General features: G+C 43.2%; 2 protein-coding genes across 7 annotated transcripts; one reads left to right on the forward strand and one right to left on the reverse strand.

Moving 5' to 3' along the window:
- Positions 1-4,056: 4,056 nt before the first annotated feature.
- Positions 4,057-12,227, forward strand: LOC106024249 (zinc finger protein ZFMSA12A-like). Of its 2 annotated transcripts, none has more exons than XM_029116748.2 (9): positions 4,057-4,412; positions 5,298-5,503; positions 7,449-7,541; positions 7,697-7,792; positions 8,134-8,244; positions 9,548-9,674; positions 9,812-10,652; positions 10,818-10,935; positions 11,087-12,227. In XM_029116748.2, exons 1-9 carry the CDS (start codon positions 4,409-4,411, stop codon positions 11,669-11,671), a joined length of 2,181 nt encoding a protein of 726 aa, XP_028972581.2. In that variant the 5' UTR covers positions 4,057-4,408; the 3' UTR covers positions 11,672-12,227. The 2 variants fall into 2 exon arrangements, with proteins under 2 accessions (XP_028972581.2, XP_028972586.2); XM_029116753.2 differs by having other exon boundaries at positions 5,301-5,503.
- A 1,985-nt stretch (positions 12,228-14,212) lies between these two features.
- znf414 (zinc finger protein 414) lies at positions 14,213-21,620 on the reverse strand. Of its 5 annotated transcripts, none has more exons than XM_029118978.2 (8): positions 21,489-21,620; positions 21,117-21,240; positions 19,173-19,286; positions 18,924-19,029; positions 18,244-18,683; positions 17,821-18,204; positions 15,080-15,235; positions 14,213-14,704 (listed from the first exon to the last, which is right to left on the reverse strand). In XM_029118978.2, exons 1-8 carry the CDS (start codon positions 21,489-21,491, stop codon positions 14,628-14,630), a joined length of 1,404 nt encoding a protein of 467 aa, XP_028974811.1. In that variant the 5' UTR covers positions 21,492-21,620; the 3' UTR covers positions 14,213-14,627. The 5 variants fall into 5 exon arrangements, 4 of the variants coding, with proteins under 4 accessions (XP_028974811.1, XP_028974803.1, XP_028974820.1 ...); XR_003781616.2 differs by adding an exon at positions 17,397-17,470 and having other exon boundaries at positions 14,613-14,704; positions 17,821-18,683; XM_029118970.2 differs by having other exon boundaries at positions 17,821-18,683.
- Between the last annotated feature and the right edge of the window lie 335 nt (positions 21,621-21,955).

Here is a 21,955-nt window from a genome sequence, read left to right on the forward strand (position 1 = left end):
CATGCACACCTGTCACTTTATATCATGTACACCTGTCACTTTATATCATGCACACCTGTCACTTTATATCATGCACACCTGTCACTTTATATCATGCACACCTGTCACTTTATATCATGTACACCTGTCACTTTATATCATGTACACCTGTCACCTTATATCATACACACCTGTCACTATATATCATGCACACCTGTCACTATATATCATGCACACCTGTCTATTTATATCATGCACAGACACCTGTCACTTTATATCATGTACACCTGTCACTATATATCATGCACACCTGTCTATTTATATCATGCACACCTATCACTTTATATCATGTACACCTGTCACTTTATATCATGCACACCTGTCACTTTATATCATGCACACCTGTCACTTTATATCATGCACACCTGTCACTTTATATCATGCACACCTGTCTATTTATATCATGCACACCTGTCACTTTATATCATGTACACCTGTCTATTTATATCATGCACACCTGTCATTTTATATCATGCACACCTGTCACTTTATATCATGCACACCTGTCACTTTATATCATGCACACCTGTCACTTTATATCATGCACACCTGTCACTTTATATCATGCACACCAGTCACTTATACATTGCACTACGGTTGTATAGTTATTATTATTGATGTGTGTTTTTGTATAGTGTTATTACTGATTGATTGTGTTATTTTATTTTTCTAAATTATAATTACTGTCACTTTCAACTGCACTGTCAGGAGTAGGAAAATTATTTGGAAGAGTTTTATCAGAACGTATCAATACTAACAACAAAACAGCTTCAAGAATAGTTCCCTACATTAACACGGAGCATCTTAGTAACACAGAGCATCTTAGTAACACAGAGCATCTTAGTAACACGGAGCATCTTAGTAACACGGAGCATCTTAGTAACACGGAGCATCTTAGTAACACGGAGCATCTTAGTAACACGGAGCATCTTAGTAACACGGAGCATCTTAGTAACACAGAGCATCTTAGTAACACGGAGCATCTTAGTAACACGGAGCATCTTAGTAACAGAATACTAACAGGTTGTCTGTTATTAGAATACTTATGTTCTGTCTATAACTACAATACTAACAGTCTGTCTATAACCAGAATACTAACAGGTTGTCTGTTATTAGAATACTTATAGTCTGTCTATAACTAGAATACTAACAGGTTGTCTGTTACTAGAACACTTATAGTCTGTCTATAACTAGAAATACTAACAGGTTGTCTGTTACAAGAATACTTATAGGCAGTCTAAAACTATAACAGAGCTCATATTGATCGGTCAATCTCTCAAAGCTGCCTTGTACTTCTGGGGAAAGATCCCAGCTCCCATGTGATTAGGGGAATACCATCCGCTTCATAAAATGTCCCCTGCTTCCAAATGCTATTGAAATTTTGTTTGAAAGTTACTTCCATAATTTGGCAGAAACCCAGTGGGTAGATGTTGAAAGCTCCAGTAAGTGATGTCAAAATATGTAATCACCTAATGTGATCTCTGCAACTGCATATACCATTGTGATTTAGTTACTTCAAAGGAACAGTCCTTTTCCATGTGGTGTTTCCATTATAATTTCCACCCCCTGTATATTATCATAGAAATGGTTACATTCTGGGTAATATATTGTCTTAGTGTGTATATTTCAGTGGACTGTTTTGGAGTTTTGACCTTAAAAGTACATCGGAAAACATCAGACCATCTGGAATGTTCATGTGTGATCAGTATGATCATGGATCAGAGTTGCTGGTTGAGGAGGCTTATGGCTTGTGTGAAAAACCTGTGAGTCTGGAAGTGCGCGCTCCGATGCTCAGACAGTGTCAACCAGACGGCAGTAGCGGTGTGAACAGACCATAGCCTTGGTGGCTGTAGTCTTTGATGATGTTCCGTGCTTTCATCAGGCATTGTGTATGTCAGATGCCTGGCATGGAGGGAAGATGGCAGTCGATGACACGCTCCGCAGACTTCACCTCCCTCTGGAGGGCCTTTCGATCGGAGCGGCTGCCGTACCAGGCAGTAAAGCTGCCTGAGAGGATGCTCTCAATGGCGCACCTGTAAAAGTTAGCTAGAGTTTTTACAGAATTTTTTTACGTCTCCTCAGGATGTATAGTTGCTTTTGGGCAGTTTTCAATGCCGAGTTCGCTTGCCTGGGGCAAGTGAGTTCATCTGTTTATGCAGGTGCAACCCAACAGGAACAAAACATAGTTGGCAGCAACTGAAGATGTAATAAAAATATATACTACAAACAAGAAAAGTATAATATTAGTACAAGCAATTGTGATGTTGTTAAGCCTCCCCTACCTAATTAAACACATTTCAGTGGCTACATGCAACGTATATTTAAGTAGAAAGTGCCATTTTCTATAGGCAAAAAATAAGTACAATTCTTGAAAAAAGTACAATTCTTTGTTGGCCTATCATTCTGGGATTTGAACACTTAATTTCAATAAGAAATATCAGACTACTGTTTACTTGAAGCACTGGAAGTGTCTCATTGATGTGAAATCATCAATGAGACCTGTTAATCAAAGAAATCAAAGCAGTAAACATCAATTGATGGTGTCCTGAAGACCATTACTTTGAAGTTTGATACAAGAGCCAATTGAGAAGCCTGTTGGTAGAAACTTTCAGAAAATCTATAATTTTGACAAACAAAGATGGTCTGTACTGATCAAATCAAAGTAAAAGGTAACTTAAAGGGGCACAGTGTAAGATCCTCCATCTAAACAATAACACGACTTGTCTCCTCCTCTCCCCTGAAACAAATGAGACCAGAGTAGCATCAGCTAGTCCAGGGTGGGAAGGATATAGTACTGACTGGTATAGTACTAGTTAGTCCAGGGTGGGAAGGATATAGTACTGACTGGTATAGTACTAGTTAGTCCAGGGTGGGAAGGATATAGTACTGACTGGTATAGTACTAGTTAGTCCAGGGTGGGAAGGATATAGTACTGACTGGTATAATACTAGTTAGTCCAGGGTGGGAAGGATATAGTACTGACTGGTATAGTACTAGTTAGTCCAGGGTGGTTTAGAGAGGGAAGGATAGTACTGCGAGTGTCTAAAGCATGTATAACGAGATTACAAGTCAATGCAAATGATAGACGGACCGGTGAGAAAGTTTACATTGGGAATCTCAGGAATTCACACACATTTTGTAGAAACATATTTGAAACATCAATTTAAAACATCTGTAGATGTGTCCTGGTAAATGCTTGTATGTATGCTAGTAGTACAGTAAAAATCTTACATTTTCCCCCTTTAAAGATTTGACTTTTGAGATTAACAAAAATGAATAACTTCCCATTCTGGGCTGAATATTTAGTGTTGTGTATTTGTGCATAATCTATTAGTAAAATCACTATCATACCTCACTCATGAAACTCCACTTTTTAAAGAAAAGGGTTTAAAATGTAGGTGCACCCCTCAACACACATTTTACACTCATCTATGCCTCTCCATTACACTCAATTTTTTATAAATGTTTTCTGTGATATTATGTTTTAAATAATAGTTTACCATATTGTTTTGAATAAAGTAGAGCCAAATAACTCGTTTTTTTGCTTATCTTTAGAGGGAAAATACAGGGCATAGCAAGCAACACTTAGCCACCCACTCCTTTTGCTCCAGTTCAATACACTATACCTGAATATGCAAATTGGACTAAGAACCATGGACAGCATTGATGGGTGTAATTGTGCTGCTGGCACAATAAAATACCCTGTATTTTCCCCCATGAATTGACACTCTGTATATAAGGCAATTTACATTGGCCAAATTCAGGTGTACAGTCTAGCACATTTTATGCTTTAATATTGTGGTTTAAATTATTTATTATAATATATTTTTTCTATTATTTGCTCTTTGCATTCCTTAGAAAACGTGTTAAAAAAAAATTTTTTTTAACACTACCATCTTTAAAACGAATTATACACTATGCAATATATTGACATAGGTGCTTTTATTTTGAAGGGATCCTCACTACAATACAAATATGACGTCATCGTTAATGCTGCTTGCAGACTACTAGTTCAAATTTAGGTTGTTGTGTCTCGTTACTGGATTTGTGATTGTTTTGGATAGATACTTTTTTAAATTGTATACCTCTGTGGGTCTTTATTTGGAGATTTAAAAAAAGCTGATATTCCCGATATAAACAGCCCACTTATTTGTTTCTAATGTAATTCAAATGGTTTCCTCAAAAGAACGAAAACAAACCAGGACATTTTCTTTAAGGAAGCAGCGGGACAGTTTCCGGAAGTACGAGGGCTATGATTTGCTACTCACCAATGAAGAAGCCAAGATGGTCCTATCACGGATAGCGAACTAGCTAGTAGTTTTAATTTACATTTTCTAAATATATAATAAGACGATTTTTGTTGGGAGAAATGGGTACGTATGCGTTGGTTTTATATTGACTGAAATGTTATTTTGGTCACCTTAGGGTCTGGTGTTTCGGTCCTCAAGCAAAGGGGCATGTGTTGTTGTAAGCTAACTAGCGGAATAATGTCTTGTTCTATGAAATGCATTTAATCAACAGCAACTTGCTCCTTCAGTGTAACAACAAAGATAACCGCTTAATTCATTTTTACATTCTTTATAACTACCCTCCATTTCCCTTTCTAAAGTTGATCAGTAATTTGGAAGGAATATGAAAGGATGTTTGACGAGGAAGAAGCAAAACAAGTCACAGGTAGTTAGGGAGCTGGACAACGCACCCGATGTAAAACATTTGAAACGTCTAGGTCTTTATTTCCACCTCTTAAGGGAAACCCAGTGGACGGGCGGAGTGAGTGCGATGAAATAGGGATGAAAGAGTTTCTTATCAGTAAAAAAAATAGGATCTCACGATTCTGTGACTTTTACACAAGACATTATTTTTTATTTTTTTTACATTTTACCTTTTGGGCTGGATGTGTAATATTTTGTTCATCTATGTGTACTCTGAGTAGAATCACCGTCATACTTCATTTAGCCATGAACGTTTTGATGACAGGGCACGTTTTGTTTCAGGGACACTGACCAGTAACAAAACATTTCAGAATTAATCTTTTTTTAATATTTAGATAGGCTTAATTTAGTTACACCCTGAAGTGCGTTTGTGCAGTATCTTCAAAAAATGCTAGTATATGACAATATTGCCCAGCAGGATCTCGCCAAAGTGTGTTTGCCCTCAGCCCACCTTTCCTAGATCCGGCGCACTCTGCTTAACCAGGTTGTCTTACATCTTGTTATTCATAAACATCTTCTGTACTGTGATCCAACCTTTTCTCTCAGCAGAATCCCTCTTTCCTTTGCCTTCCCTGGGTTTCTTGATTCCACCTCTTCGGATGATGTCAGCCGTCTTGTGGCAGGTGGTGCACCATGGCAACACAAAGCATTATGGGAAACTGGAGGAGTTTGTTTCCATGGTAACAGAGGTGGTTCCAGAACTCCTTAACAACAAACAGAAGTGTCTGCTCATCCTGGCTCTCAAAGGACGGGTAAGAGACCCTAGTAATTAACGATAGTTTTACTCTCATTGGACGGGTAAGAGACCCTAGTTACTAAAGATAGTTTTACTCTCATTGGACGGGTAAGAGACTCTAGTAACTAAAGATAGTTTTACTCTCAGAGGATGGGTAAGAGACTACAGTAAATCATTATATTTTATCAGAATTTCACTGATCTTTTATTTTAGTAAATATGGTAAAGAGGTTAATGGAATTCCACCCAAACAATGGAAAGGTCACGTTGAGGAGATGCTGTGGGGTTAGAACATTAACCTACAAAACAGCCTACATTGTGGCTATTACTTGTCTGTGTATTTTACATTTTATTTATGTAAATATAAGAACCTGATGCTTGTATGGACGTGAACCCCAGTATTTGTTTTAGTCACTGTCAACAATCCACTGCATTAAACACAACTTACAACTACCGATTTCTCTACACTAGTACCAACTGACTCAGATTTCTCTACACTAGTACCAACTGACTCAGACTTCTTTACACTAGTACCAACTGACTCAGATTTCTCTACACTAGTACCAACTGACTCAGACTTCTTTACACTAGTACCAACTGATTCAGACTTCTTTACACTAGTACCAACTGATTCAGATTTCTCTACACTAGTACCAACTGATTCAGATTTCTCTACACTAGTACCAACTGATTCAGATTTCTCTACACTAGTACCAACTGATTCAGATTTCTCTACACTAGTACCAACTGATTCAGATTTCTCTACACTAGTACCAACTGATTCAGATTTCTCTACACTAGTACCAACTGATTCAGATTTCTCTACACTAGTACCAACTGATTCAGATTTCTCTACACTAGTACCAACTGATTCAGATTTCTCTACACTAGTACCAACTGATTCAGATTTCTCTACACTAGAACCAACTGATTCAGATTTCTCTACACTAGTACCAACTGATTCAGATTTCTCTACACTAGTACTAACTGATTCAGATTTCTCTACACTAGTACTAACTGATTCAGATTTCTCTACACTAGTACCAACTGATTCAGATTTCTCTACACTAGTACCAACTGATTCAGATTTCTCTACACTAGTACCAGCTGATTCAGATTTCTCTATAGTAGTACCAGCTGATTTGAATTGCATGTTGTCATTAGCAGTCCCCTTTCTCAATATGAAAAGGAGCATTTAAGTTAAGTGAAAATAAGCAAATATCAAAATCCAATTTACGTAATTCCATTCAGGGCATGTTTTAATAAAGGAAATATCCAGGACCTAAACAATATTCACTTAGATCAGAGATTAGAGTTTCTGACTGTGTGCTAATGGCAGAGTCCTGATGGGGGTGCGCCTTCAGCAATGTGTTTGTGTTCCAGTCACCTCATACCGCATCTGTAGCACCAGTCTGTAGCACCAGTCTGTAGCACCAGTCTGTAGCACCAGTCTGTAGCACTAGTCTATAGCACCGAAAGAGGATCCGGTTTAGGTTCTATGCAGAATAATTGACCATCACCATCTTCCACCTGGAATATCCAAGTCAGTTGTTAAAGATAAGTGTCCGCTACGCGATCAGACATCACCTTGAAGGTGGGGTCTTGGATTGGATGCAAAAAATAGCAAATAACATCTGAGAGTGCTTGCAGCAGGTGTGGGGATAACTAGCTGAAGACAAGAAAAACCCATACACTGCTCGTCTGTATGACTATGTCATGTCTCATTCCTCGGAGGTCCAGGTGTGTCAGCGTGTTTTCGCTCCTTCCTTGTACTTGATTAAGTTGAGTAGAGATTAGTGAGGAATCCCCTCACCTGGTTTTCTACGTCTCCATTGAGACAAGAACCAGCACAGTAGGAGGTCAGTGGAAAGAGTCTGACACCCCCGAATCATTAAGCTTCTGTGATTGGAGGCTTCGGGTGTTCTGAATTGACAGTTAATAACAGGTTGGGTCTTGTCCCAGATGACACTACAACTGCTACGATCTGGACGTCCTGATGATCTCAAGGCTGTTCAAACCCACCTGGACGGACTAAGATCACATGGTGTTAAACAGGTGAGTGTTTAATGAACAGCTGACAAGTCCTGACAAACCTGTTATATTGAACAGTAATAATGGAAATGTTAGACAGCTGTACATCCAGCTGTCTAATAAATATAATACAGTGTTCAGCATGTGATTGGAGGTGTGTTGTTTTTCATGTGTTGCAGTCAAATGATGCAGTGATTGAATCTGCTGAAACCAACTTCCTGAAACTGGTTGAGAGCCTTCTAGAAGATCCAGAGGAGAGGGAACACTTCTTCAGGGTATGATAGATGACTCCAAATCATAGTGATGACTGATGGTCAGTAGAGGAGTGATAGACTGATCCAGGTCATTGTGATGGAGAATAGTACCTGGGGATTACCTGCCTAACTAGTTGCTAAATGAAATCCTTAAGCGTTCAAGACCAAGACCATTTCTTTAATATTTCCAGCGTCCTATATGGCTGTTCTTCTTACCTCTGAAATTTGGAGAGGTTGGATTAAAAGCAGCAATTGTATAAAATATATGTATAGAATAGTGTTTTAAATATAATTAAAGAAATTGTTTCTTTTTTCTTGGTTAAGTACAGTAGGGCCCCCCTATTTTCTCTCTTCTATACCAGGTGGTGTTCCCGGTGGAGTATGGTCCTAACTTTGAAATGGCTCTGCAGGCTCTGGTGTGTCACTTCCTGTCTAGACTGGAGGAGCTGTTGCCGGTCCCAGACTTCAAACAGGTACTGACTGACAGTATGTTTCTGACCACCCTGGTACCGTGGGAATGACACAAAGCGGGAGTGACACTGAGACTAGCTTTTTTTTCAACTGGTCAACTGGAGAGAGGGAAAACATTCACAAGGACAGTGAGACTGTTTATTTTCTATTGATCTGGATTTCCAGATAATAATAGAATATAGATTATTGCTGCTGAAGATGTATTGTGTTTATAAAAACACAAAGAAATTAAGAACATTCATCAAGTATTTACTTTACAAATGAAGAGAAAAGAAGCTCTTTATAATCAGATTTCACCAATGAAATCTAACCTTAATGTTAGGATTTCTGCACAATGCTGACTCTGAATCAGCTCCTGGAGAGTCCCAGCTATGGCTGCAAATATAGAGACGGCTTAATACACATTATCAGTCAGATATTTAAAAACAATCTGTACACATCCTTATTTGAGGCTGAACACTGAATACCCTATTGGCAGAATATAACTATTTGACCCACTTCAGGTTGGTGGAGAGTGCCTGCCTCAAGTGGAGGAGTTTAAGTATCTAGGGGTCTTGTTCACGAGTGAGGGAAGGATGGAACGGGAGATTGACAGACGGATCGGTGCAGCTTCTGCAGTAATGCGGTTGATGTATCGGTCTGTTGTGGTGAAGAAAGAGCTGAGCCGTAAGGCGAAGCTCTCGGATTTACCGGTCAATCTACGTTCCTACTCTCACCTATGGTCATGAGCTTTGGGTCATGACCGAAAGGACAAGATCTCGGATACAGGCGGCCGAAATGAGCTTTCTCCGCAGGGTGGCCGGGCGATCCCTTAGAGATAGGGTGAGAAGCTCGGTCCCCCGGGAGGAGCTCAGAGTAGAGCCGCTGCTCCTCCACATCGAGAGGGGTCAGCTGAGGTGGCTTGGGCATCTGTTTCGGATGCCTCCGGAACGCCTTCCTGGGAAGGTGTTCCGGTCCCGTCCCACCGGGAGGAGACCCCGGGGAAGACCTAGGACACGCTGGAGGGACTATGTCTCCCGGCTGGCCTGGGAACGCCTCGGTGTCCCCCCGGAAGAGCTGGAGGAAGTGTCTGGGGAGAGGGAAGTCTGGGCATCTCTACTTAGACTGCTGCCCCCGCGACCCGGCCCCGGATAAGCGGAAGATGATGATGATAACTATTTGATTGAACATGAGGCAAAGAGGCCTTCATTTAATTGCAGTAATCTTAAGTTATGGATGGTCACAGACAAATGTCTTGATTCCAGGGGTGGCTGAGATGTTCTATGAATTTGATGACATATTTTCACCACCATTCCCTGTCTTCAGACTGCTTCGTTGATCAGTGCTGCCCCCTCTGTTCTGGAGGACTACATGCGCTGTGTCTCCCATGATGATCTGAACTCCCTGTTACACAACCAGCAGTATCATGGGAACCTCAAACTACCCCAGAGTGGTAAGTCTGTCTGAATCCCAGAGGCACCAAGTCCCATAGAACTCTGGTCAGTAGTTTGACACAGGTACTGTAGTCATTTAATAACAAATCATCTGTTTCCTGTCTTCTTTCCATTGGTCCTTGTTGTCACTGGTCAGCTCCCACTCAGACAGAGGACCGCCTCCTCCACTCCTTGTCCTTCCCTTTCATTAGTGGCCAATCAACAGCAAGTTTGGATAAATACCAGAATGAATCTGATTTGGTACGAAATGACGGATGTTCTCAAAGCGAAAGCAAGCAGAAGGCAGTAAAGGAGGGAGATGTGGAAAGACCAAGTGTAAGATTGGTGTCTGAGGACAGAGGAAAAGCAGTAAACATTGACCCTGAGCATCAGTACCCAAAGAGCACCAATGCCTGTCCTCAGATTGTACTACAACTCCAGGTCCCATCAACCAGCCCCCAAGCTGCCCTTAACTCCACCTCATCTCAGGACGCTACATCTTCTTCATCCACCATGACACAAGGAACTATAACCTCCACTAACCCTACAACCAGTATATCCCCCTCCACCACCCCTACCATGTCTTCCCCCAGTTGTACCCCTGGTTCGTCAGATCAACCTCCACGCCGGGTGGCCCATAAATGTCCTCAGTGTGGTCGCTGTTTCGTCTACCGTTACGAGATGTTAGAACACCAGCGTCTCCACACGGGGGAAAACCCGTACAAGTGTTCCCAGTGTGGCAAGACTTTCAGAAGGTCCTCCGACATGTCGACCCATCGCCGAACCCAGTGCTCCAACGCAGCTTATGTTTGTATTAAATGTGGGAGCAGCTTTGGGTCGGTCAGGGAGAGGGTCAGCCATCGCTGTGCTGGTAGCCGTGGCCGTTCACAGCCTGGACAGAAGTTTGAATGTCCACAGTGTGGGAGGAACTTCAAGTGGCAGAACTCCTTGAAGAAACACCTGGAGAACCACACCAAGGAAAAGGTCTTCAACTGCAGGTACATCACAACTACATTACTGTGGTCTGTGAATCCCACATCAATTTCTCTCTATCGCACTAGCTTTGACCTGGGCCCGTGGGGTTTAGATCTAAAGTAGTGCACTATTAGGGGAACAGTTTGGAACTTTGTAAGTAGACCATATGCCATCCTATGTAATGTCAGGTACTGTGGCGAGGGCCCGTTCCCTGGCATCGCTGAGCTGAGGGCCCACCAGAAGGTCCATGATGGAGAGGAGAAGCCCTTCCAGTGTAAACAGTGTGGGAAGTGCTTCAGCTCACAGGTCAGTTGTTGAATTGAGCATAAGTGTTGGTTTTAGGGTATTGTGTTGTTCATATTTCACTGTTGAATTTAGGTTTGTTGGTATTTCAATGTTGTATTTATTGTATTGTTATGTGTTTTAAATATCTAATGACACATGGATGTTCATTAAGGGCTGGCTACATGGCCACGAGCAGCGCCACTCCCAGAAAAGGTCCCATATCTGCCTCAGCTGTGGGAAGGGCTTCAAGTGCAAAGCCGACCTGAAGCTCCACATGAGGACCCACACTGGTGAGAGACCGTACCAGTGCACCTACTGCGACAAGCGTTTCTCTGTGAATGGGAACCTAACTATTCACATACGGACTCACACAGGGGAGAAACCCTTCCTCTGCTCTGACTGTGGCAAGGCCTTCTGCTCTGCAGGGGAGCTGCAGATACACAGGAGAACACACACTGGGGAGAGACCGTACAAATGCACCGTCTGCCAGAAAGGATTCACCATGGCTAGTAAGGTGACTCTCCACATGCGTCTTCACACAGGAGAACGTCCGTACGTCTGTCACCAGTGTGGGAAGGCGTTTTCTCGCGGTGCAGAGTTGAAGAAACACATTCTGAATCACACCGGGGTGCGACCGTTTCGCTGTCATCTCTGTTCTAAGACTTACACCTGTCAGTATCACCTAAAGAGACATTTAAAGACTCACAGTGACTCCCAGTCAGGAGACATCAGTGGCGCCTCTGTAGCTACTGCATAGGTAAATGGAAATAGATCCAGTACCTATAGCAAGTCTACAGCCCCTTGACATTGTCACATTTTGTCAGTACACCAGGGTTTCTAGCATTTTAAGTTGTGATTTAGGGCTTACTTGCAATAGGCGTTTTCTATTGTTGTAAAATATTTAAACATACACACCTGAAATCAAAATTGGTACCCCCAATATTGGATAAATCCAACATGGAACATGACCCAAATAATACCTTGCAGAGGAAGCAATGGTGGTGGCCGCATCATGTTGTGGGTGTTTCATCGGGGACTGGGATATTTAACAAAATGTGGCGATGTACAGGAACGTTCTTCACAAAGACCTGCTGCCCTCTGCAAGAATGCAGTAATTGGGATGGACGTTTGCCTATGGCAATGACCCAAAGCACATCTAGTCGAGGCTAAGGAATTAAAAAGGTTGCCCAGGCAGAACCCTAATCTGAATCGACTTGAAAATGTATGAAACATGGCTGATGGATTCTTTTGCCAATTGTGTGAGGAAGTCTGTGAAATTAAATGTTTGTTGCTGCTGTTGACAGTTCATTCCACTGGAAGGTTCTTGATTCTTGAAAACAAGTAACTGACTCCTCCTTAAATAGTTATGGTCCTCAAAATCTCAGTTGTCCTGAGAATGTCCTGAACCTCCCTGACCAGGTGTCAATGGGGACACTTGAATTTTTTGATACTGTATCGCTCGACACATTCACAAAATTTGTAATGACTTCTAAACCCACAAACTGTCAGCTAGACCCAATTCCAACAAAATTACTTAAGGAGCTATTTCCTGTGCTAGGTCAGCCAATGTTGAACATAATAAATTGCTCCCTTTCCTCCGGATGTGTACCAAAGTCTTCAGGAAGACAAATAACATTTATGAAATGCTCCAGTCCAGTTTCAGATCCCATCATAGTACTGAGACTGCACTCGTGAAGGTAACAAATGACCTTCTAATGGCCTCAGACAAAGGTTCCGCATCCGTACTGTTGCTTCTTGATCTTAGTGCTGCTTTTGACACTATTGATCACTCCCTTCTCTTAGACTGGAAACCCATATTGGGCTACGTGGACATGTTCTAGCCTGGTTTAAATCTTATTTATCTGAAAGATATCAGTTTGTTAGTGTAGATGGCATATCCACTGACAAGTCAAAGGTATGCTTTGGTGTTCCTCAAGGCTCGGTTCTGGGCCCATTATTTTTTCTCACTATATATGCTCCCTCTGGGCGAGGTAATCCGAAATGTACATTTTCACTGTTATGCAGATGACGCACAGTTATATATTTCAATGAAGCATGGAGAAGCCCCAAAATTAGCTACTTTGGAAGTATGCGTTTCAGATATTAGGAATTGGATGACAGAGAACTTCTTGCTCTTCAACTCAAGAAAAACAGAAATGCTCGTTTTAGGACCCAAGAAACCAAGAGCTTTGTTGGGAGATCTCACTGTGATTTTTTAGAAAACTCGGCGTTACCCATGACCCTGACCTCTCCTTTGATGAACATAGAAAATATGTCTCAAGAGTTGCTTATTTTCATCTTTGAAACATTTCAAAAAATCTGAAACCTATCAAAAACTGATGCAGAAAAACAAATCCATGCTTCCGTTCCTTCTAGACTAGATTACTGCAATGCTCTTCTTTCCGGTCACCCTGACAAATCAATAAATAAACTTCAATTAGTGCTGCACACGGCTGCTAGAATCCTAACTCAAACACATTTTTTTTTAACACATTACTCCTGTCCTAGCGTCCTTACACTGGCTGCCTGTTAGGGTTAGGGCTGATTTTAAGGTTTTACTCTTAACCTATAAATCAATACATGTTCCTACTTACCTTGCTGAAATGATCCAGCCATACATACCCACACGTAACCTACGATCGCAAGATGCAGGCCTTTTAATTGTACCAAGAATTTCTAAACAGATAGCCTGGAGGCAGGGCCTTTTCTCATAGAGCTCCACTACTGTGGAATGATCTGCCAATTAAGGTTAGAAGTGTCTAGTAAAAACTCATCTCTACAGCATGGTTTATGATTAGGTGTAGCCTGGCCCAGGGCGTGAAGGTGACCAGAAGGCTTGATACTGTCCACCCTTGCTGTCTTGCCAGGTGGGCTCTCATCGCCACTGAAATTCAACATTACTGTTGTTTGCTCCTTGGGGTTTAAGGCCGGGTGTTTCTGTAAAAGCACCTTGTGACAACTGCTGTTGTAAAAAGGGCTTTATAAATACATTTTATTGATTGATTGGAGTGGAAAAGGATGTTGGCTAGTTGTTTTCAGGATTTAGTGCTGCTATGATTCTAGTACAAGCACAACATTTTCAGTGTGATTATTACAATCAGATAACATCTTCAAAACTAGGCTTTACCGGAAATATCACTAGGTTTTTTACTTGTTAGCCATGTGGAAATCTCCCATGTCAAGAGGTGAACTCAGTTATGTGGAGTAGTTTCTGCTGACAATTCAGAACAGTTGCGTTTGAGAAACACTGGGTAATTAGAAGGGTGGTCATGTGTCATTTAAGTGCACAGAAATTCAATTGAACACTGGTCATAAATGTTTATTTAAATTCAATTTCCAGTGGAAATTATATAATTTGACATTTCAATTATGCTAGTTACACTCCTCACACAATACAAAATAGGGGAGTACATTTTGAATGCAGAGAATAACCCTCGATAGTCCCAGCTGGGTGTAGGTGGAGGACCCTCGATAGTCCCAGCTGGGTGTAGGTGGAGGACCCTCGATAGTCCCAGCTGGGTGTAGGTGGAGGACCCTCGATAGTCCCAGCTGGGTGTAGGTGGAGGACCCTCGATAGTCCCAGCTGGGTGTAGGTGGAGGACCCTCCATAGTCCCAGCTGGGTGTAGGTGGAGGACCCTCCGTAGTCCCAGCTGGGTGTAGGTGGAGGACCCTCGATAGTCCCAGCTGGGTGTAGGTGGAGGACCCTCCGTAGTCACAGCTGGGTGTAGGTGGAGGACTCTGTTTCTGACGATGCCTTAGTTTGTGAGGTGCGCGGGGCTTCTCCGCCTTCTGCAATCAGCAGAGGACTCAGTTGAAGGCAGAAAGACTAACAGGGTTTCTACTTTGATAGAGCCACATCAATGCACTTTTGGTCCTAACCTAGAATTCTGATTAGTGTGAATCGTCATGGAAACTGGTAACAGATCATGTGAAGTCCCTGTTAAGCCACATCCACATTTGAGACATTCGTGTGGAATCCTATGCCACATCCACATTTCAGACACATTCGTGTGGAATCCTATGCCACATCCACATTTCAGACACATTCGTGTGGAATCCTATGCCACATCCACATTTCAGACACATTCGTGTGGAATCCTATGCCACATCCACATTTCAGACACATTCGTAAGGGCTTGACAACAGTGTCAGCAGTGCGCATACCGGTGTCGTTGGTGGGCTTGGCGGTTGCTGGGCTCTTGTGCTGGCCCTTGATGTGAGCAGTCATCTCCTTCCTGTTGGCGGTGGAGTGGCCACACTGGACACAGCTGTAGCGCCCCCTGGTGTGCTTCCACAGAATGCGACTGTTGAAGGACTGACCTGAGATCGAGGAGGAGCTACAGTAAGTATGTCGTAAGAACATTCACCATTTCATTTATACTTCCGCTTGAAAGTGGGTGCTTTGTGCGTCGACTGGGGATTTCTGCAGCGTGTGCAAATTATTTACTAGCTTTCTTCTGTTTGGCCTAACTTGGTATACCGGGATTGGTCAGAAGTTCTCGCCCTTCTCGTTTTCTCCGGGGCAGTAGTAGAACTCTCCCCACACTTTTTCCAGAGTGAGAGATTAGAAGTATGTGAGCACACCACGTTCAAGTGTGAGACAAAATGGTGGAATGTGTCATGAGGCCAAGGTCTACTGGGGCCTTCAGAGACCAGCCAGGGGGTTCTAGTTCCACAAGCTTGTTAAATCACACTCACCTGGTAGTACATGGCTGTAATACCAGGTGCAATAACCAGTACCTGGTTAGAAGGATGAAAACCAGAAGTGTTTTAGCACCCCAAGATTGGAGCCACCCTGCCCATGAACCCCCCCCCCCCCCAAACCCATCGCAATTAAAACCAAGACACCAGGTGAATGTGACTAACCACCAAGTAGGATAGAAAACTAGCAGTAAATCAAGTCCCCAGGTCAGAAACACATGTAGACCATACACACATCCGGAAATCTGAGAGGATTTCACAAGAGTATTTAATGTGGTAATAGCTTGCCCACGGAAGGTAAGCTGGAAGTTTCACCAGACCACAGTTTCATTGCAAGACATCTACCTGTCTTCTCAGAGGGTTAGACCTCTTATCACATTAAACGCACCTATGAAACCCTATCAGAATATGGTCTATGGAGGACCTGGGTCCACTATAATTGACACAGTGACAGTAGGGTTAGTTTGCTGTCGGTGCGAAGCGTGTAACCTGGACACCACAACAAGCACGAGGTCGCTGATGGGGGATGTAGCTGGTGAGCAGGTATCAACACGTAGCAGCAGAGAGTAAAGGCAGTGAGACAGCAAAGACAAGCCTTACGTTACCAGCAGATATCCTGAGCCTACACCATAGAGATGGATAGAGGACTCAACCCGGACAAGTTGGCATTGACGTCACCACCATTTTAACTTCATTGGCAGCTCCCCCCTAAACACCTGGACTATTTGTGTGTGTGTGTGTGTGTGTGGGGGGGGGGGGGGGGTCTAAATGAATACTGCATCCAAAGTGCTGCCCTTGTGCTACCAGGGGCATGATGTGAAATCTCACAGGGATGCTTGTACAATCCTTCTCTATGATGGCGTACACCTAACAGCACACATCTACCACTGATCCTGGTACAGCTAAATTATCCTAAAGCTTTGCCCTAAAAGTGGGATGTTTTCTCCAGAGAGTGGATCCGTTGGCTGCCATGTTTCGGCCTACTCCTCTTTGATTGGTGGATTCATGTTAAGAGCAGGTTTTCCATGACATCAGCAACCCATCCATGTATCCATCTTCAAAGAGGATTTCCCTCCACTAAAGGTTACAGAAAGATAGAAGCCACAGGAGGCTTGGGAAAGTGAGTTAAATATGTAGACAGTAACTTATCAGCCAGCATTGATCTAAAACTGAAACATAACAGGCTGTTTGGGGACTTGAACACCATCTGCTGGTGAAGCATCAACCCAGAGAGATAAAGACGCTTGGAGCTGGTTATGTTGCACCCCCAGCCAGGTTATAGATTGATTGATTAGGGGGCTGATTATTGGTTAGCAGAGGCGGGAGGCGGGAAAGCCAGAGCTGTGTTCAGTTAGTTCTTACGTTCTGGATTGGTCCTTTGAACAGTGTTCTACTGAACAAACAGTTTAGAAATGGGGATGGGTTGGGTTGTGGAACATGGCTGCTGTCCTTTAAAGACGTCAGTCATTACTTCAAGCAACACCAAGCCACACCCACCCAAGAGAATGAATTGCCCCTCAAAGTCTATTCCAGAAACTTCAGTGAAAACGGGTTATTCAGTAGATGGTTCTGGAACATATCCAACGATCAAGAAAACGGAACGCACCTCTGGTGAGGAGGAAAGGGTGGGGCCCAAAAGGCAGGACAGCCCTGGAGGAGGGAGCAGGAATCCCATTGGACATGACTCGTGAGGGCAGTGTCAACCTCCCTCCCTTATGTGTTTGTCATTTCCCCTTAGCAGTGTGCGTGCGTGTGTGTGTGCAGTTTCTCCGCATCTCACCTGCGCTCTACCTGTACTTAACCAATAACTGGCAGGTGGAGAGTTCCATCTGGCATTCAGAGGCCCCGCTGAGTCTGGCAGGACAGTGCAACAAAACAGTTCACTCACCGCAACGCCGCAGCCACCCCTGACATCTACAGACTGTCTGATACCAGCACCTTCTGTCCAGCTCTGTCCGGCTGGTTCTCTACGAATGTTTACAAGGATTAGCCTGGGGGTCCCAGATCATGGTGCTGTGTAGCTAACTCCGGTGGGGGTTTCAGTGGATCACACAGCACAAACAGATCTGGGACCAGGCTATCGGGGCACTACAATCAACATGAAATGACATGGCCGTGGATTCCACACGAGCAACGTAAAGACAACATTCCCCAAACATTTTGAACCCCGTCCTGAGAACCCCTGTGGACTCATCTGGGATCACCTTGATTCTTCCTCCAGCGTGCGTTGGACCTGGCTGGGGTACCGGTCTGGGGCAGAGGGGAGGAGGTGGCAGCAAGGCCGGGCCTGGGGGCTCTCGGGTGGGGGTGCTCCATCGGTGACGGTTGGAGGAGGTGGTGGTGTGTCTGTTGTAGCTCGGGAGCAGAGACCTCCAGGGGAGACTGGAGGTACTGGGAGAAGGAGCCATAGGGGCCGTCAGAGACTTGGAGCTGGTCCGACGGGCCGGACGGCTGGGCGACTGATGCCCCAGGGTGGAAGGTAGAAGAGGAGGGGTCCAGGGCAAGGAGAGAAGCATCTCCCGAGGGCTGAGGTTGGAATTGGGTCGTGGTTGAGGCCAGATCAAACCCACTGGACCCCCCAGCAGGATGTGAGGCTAGATCAAACCCACTGGACCCACCAGCAGGATGTGAGGCTAGATCAAACCCACTGGACCCACCAGCAGGATGTGAGGCCAGATCAAACCCACTGGACCCACCAGCAGGATGTGTGGCCAGATCAAACCCACTGGACCCACCAGCAGGATGTGTGGCCAGATCAAACCCACTGGACCCACCAGCAGGATGTGAGGCCAGATCAAACCCACTGGACCCACCAGCAGGATGTGAGGCCAGGTCAAACCCACTGGAACCACCAGCAGGATGAGAGGAATCAGACTCCATGGGCTCTTGTGGGGGCCCCTGGTCAGTACCAGAGGGTTCTGTAGCCATGGGAACAGTGCCGTCGGGGTCAGGCTTGAACTCTGCGACCTGGCCAGCTTTGGCCTTGCTCTTGGCCACCTTGGCACAGGTGTGGAGATGTTTGAGGAGGGCGCGGTAGGAGCGCAGCCTGGACCGACAACTCTCACACCTGAGACACAGAGAGAGAGAGATGGACACAGAGACCAGACACAGAGAGAGAGAGACACAGACACAAAGAGAGACACAGACACAGAGTTCTGTGAGAGAACATTTCATCCAGGTGGGAATGTAAACACCAACACAGCTGAATCGAGTCCAACTGACCAATTCTACACTGTAATCATCATGACCAGAATGTGTTTACATCAGTGGAGCACACACGTGCACGCGCACACAGAGACACACTTACAGGAAGTATGTGTTGGGCTTGTGGTGCTGCCTCATGTGCTCCATGAGCTGCTGCATGCTGGGAAAGGAGCCGTTGCATCCGATTGAGGAGCAAAGGAAGCCCTTCCCTGAGAGGAGGGACAGAGACAGCGTTCACACACAGCAGGAGAACCTCATCGGAAATAACGCGACATGCATTAACTCATTCCACCATCCTCCACACCAGGGAGGGACAGAGGATGGTGAAACAACAGATGTGTTTGGGGCCAACCTGGGAGGGACTGCGTGGGCATGTGTTTCTGGTGGTCCTGGATGTGTCTGCCGAGGCTGTCGCCGTCGGCATAGATCCGCTGGCAGCCGTACAGCGGGCAGTTCATTCTCTGGCCTTTAGGAAGATCAAACAACAGCTTTCTGTCGAGCTCACGTCACCTGTCTGTAGTTATCCAAGTGTTCTGTGGTTCCTACCTAATCCTTCACCATTCAGAGAACCCTGAGCTTAGCACCACAACCTAGGCCCCGTGAAAAGACAGCACTACCAACCTTGGTTGTTATGTAGTGCAACACTCATCACGGCATTGCTATGGTGATCACGACAGGACCCGTTTTGGCCCATTGTCAAGCATTTTATCATCAAATTAAAATACCATTCTGCAAGCAATTGAAGGCTTAATTGCCATGTTCAATTACATATTACATTATTTAACATTACTGCATATTTTTACAAAGCACTGTGAAAACTGAGTTGTCAGAAGAACACTGAAGCCGGGAGATCCGCCGAGACAAGAGTTCAAATGAGAATTCAACTGTAGATCCTAATTACATTTGCAGAACCCATACTCCGATTTCTTTCTCCTTCCATTCATCAAATCACTAAGCTGTGTGGTTGTTTCACCTAGTTCTTATAATGTATGCACTGGATTAAAGTGTCTACTAAATATGTAAACTGAAAGCGTAAACTGAATATTCCTTTGCATGTACCATTCATAAGCATATTACACTCATATGTATCAATAATAGTCAATGCTTCTACCATCCTGTTCATACTCCCCATCATACTCTTTCAAAAATGCTAGTTTAAATTTGTTATGAATAACACTGCCAAACTTGCTATATCTATCATTTCAATACTACTATCAATATTGCTGCTAGTTCACAGTACTCTTTTTGAACTGCTGCTATGTACAGTGTTATGTATAGTATTGCTTTATCCTCTTGCTTTATTTTGGCTGTGTATATATATTTTTCTTCATTCTCACTACATCGTTGTAGTGTGCTATGCCACCATTCATAAGCTTATTACTCATATGTATCTATAATATTCAATAATTCTACAGAATTGCTGCTAGTTTAAATTATGTATATTACTATTATACTTGCCTTATCTATAATGTTCAATACTACCCAGATTGCTGCTAGTTTCTAGTACTCTTTTTGAAACTGCTACTAGTGTACAGTGTTATGTATATTGTTGATTTATTTTTTGTCTGGCTATATTTCTGATTATATATTCTTCTTAACTCTGACTAGGTAGTTGTCAGGTGCCATGTCACAAGATTTTGTTCGGTGCATTTGACAAATAAACCTTATATTTAAATAATATATATCATACAATCATATATTAAGTAAAGCCAAAAGCAGCACCTTTTAATCTGACTAAATTAATTACTGGTATTACTCCACACTACAAGGTACAGCATAGTAAACGTTAAATTACTAATCTTTACAACGACTACTCCGCCTACGGAGATCACAATTAATAGGGATCCTATAGCCTGCTTTTATAATTCGACTATTTGATATGAGATGCGGGTCGTACGGACCGTACTGTTAAGAATAAGTCCACTTCTACATGTAGAACGCATTCGTTCATTTTTCCCAGTTATTTAAGGGGTTAGTCAACTGAGAACCAAATCATTGTTTCCACGCCACAAGTTGCGCGACGGAGTACGTGCGCTTTAGCGCGTTCAGTTCAGACTACAGGGGGGGGTGAACTAAAAACTCAGCCAGAGTCTAGCAAAATCATCCCAGCGTTTTTGTTTTTAATGTAGTCACCTTAAGTATTGCTAAAAAAGCTGCACGAATGACTATTCGTGGTATCATGGTACTGATTAAGACAATTTGCATGCCAGCTTCATTAAAACTAATGAGCATGCTTGTTTGTTTATATAGGTAGCTAGCTAGTTGTGCAAATGTTTCGACAAGGAATTGGGTGAACCTTGGTTTGTGTTGCTAGAGGGCTGCAGTTGAGAAGCCATGCCTGTAGACATAATGGCGGTGTTGGTGACAAGGTAAGTAGGAAGGTGACGAGGAGCAGTCGATAACAGTCTCTTTAGTTCAGACTACCTAAAACAAAAGAATCCACGCTGTTATATCAATAAAACGGACATTTTGCACGTTTGCCATGCATACTGACGTTAGGTAGAAAACTAGCTAGTCAATTATATTTCGTCAGGTTCAAAGCAGTTGCTGACGTTATTTGGTTACAGCAGACTTGTTTTTAAAAATATCTCGTTATGCTTAACGCGTTAGCTAGCAAAACAACATTCTATTATGAAAATTGAGATTTAATCAGCCAAATAACACTTACCATAGCCCATTTGAAATTAGTATTTTCAATCTAACCCTTGCCAATTTAACAATAGAAGCAAATCATACGCGTAAAGCTTTTTATTTTTTTACGAGGGGTTGTTCCGTGTTTTTGTTTCCGGTATCTGGAGGAAGTGGTTTTCAAAACTGATAAACAGATAGAGGGCGCTCTATTTTAAAATAATTTTATGTTACGCGAGAGATGATGGACGCATGCAGTTGAAGATCAGAGACAAGTTGGTTTGACTTTGAGTCCCTGGTAGATAACTATAGATTTTAGATGTAGGCTAATCTGTTTGGTCAGGCCAGTTAACAGTTCGGTGTGTAATCGATTTTTCACAGAATCTGCATTTGGTGATGTAAACTCTGTTATTGTTTTGACCAAATCTGTAATACAAATCAGTGGTCAGTTGACGATGGCGGTTTCTTAGAAATGTTTCTTAGCTTCATATAAAGTTATTTATAAAG

The sequence above is a fragment of the Esox lucius genome, chromosome 3 (genome assembly GCF_011004845.1).
Source record: "Esox lucius isolate fEsoLuc1 chromosome 3, fEsoLuc1.pri, whole genome shotgun sequence".
In the NCBI taxonomy this organism is placed as follows: Eukaryota; Metazoa; Chordata; class Actinopteri; order Esociformes; family Esocidae; genus Esox; species Esox lucius.

Bases quoted from the DNA above. Each gene is read 5' to 3' on its own strand.
- LOC106024249 (XM_029116748.2), top strand. The intron at 7,542-7,696 runs GTGAGTGTTTAA...CATGTGTTGCAG, and splicing joins GATCACATGGTGTTAAACAG to TCAAATGATGCAGTGATTGA. The intron at 8,245-9,547 runs GTACTGACTGAC...CCCTGTCTTCAG, and splicing joins CGGTCCCAGACTTCAAACAG to ACTGCTTCGTTGATCAGTGC.
- znf414 (XM_029118970.2), bottom strand. The intron at 19,287-21,116 runs GTTCACCCAATT...ATCTTCCTAAAG, and splicing joins CTCTAGCAACACAAACCAAG to GCCAGAGAATGAACTGCCCG. The intron at 14,705-15,079 runs GTATGCGCACTG...TGCTGATTGCAG, and splicing joins CAAGCCCACCAACGACACCG to AAGGCGGAGAAGCCCCGCGC.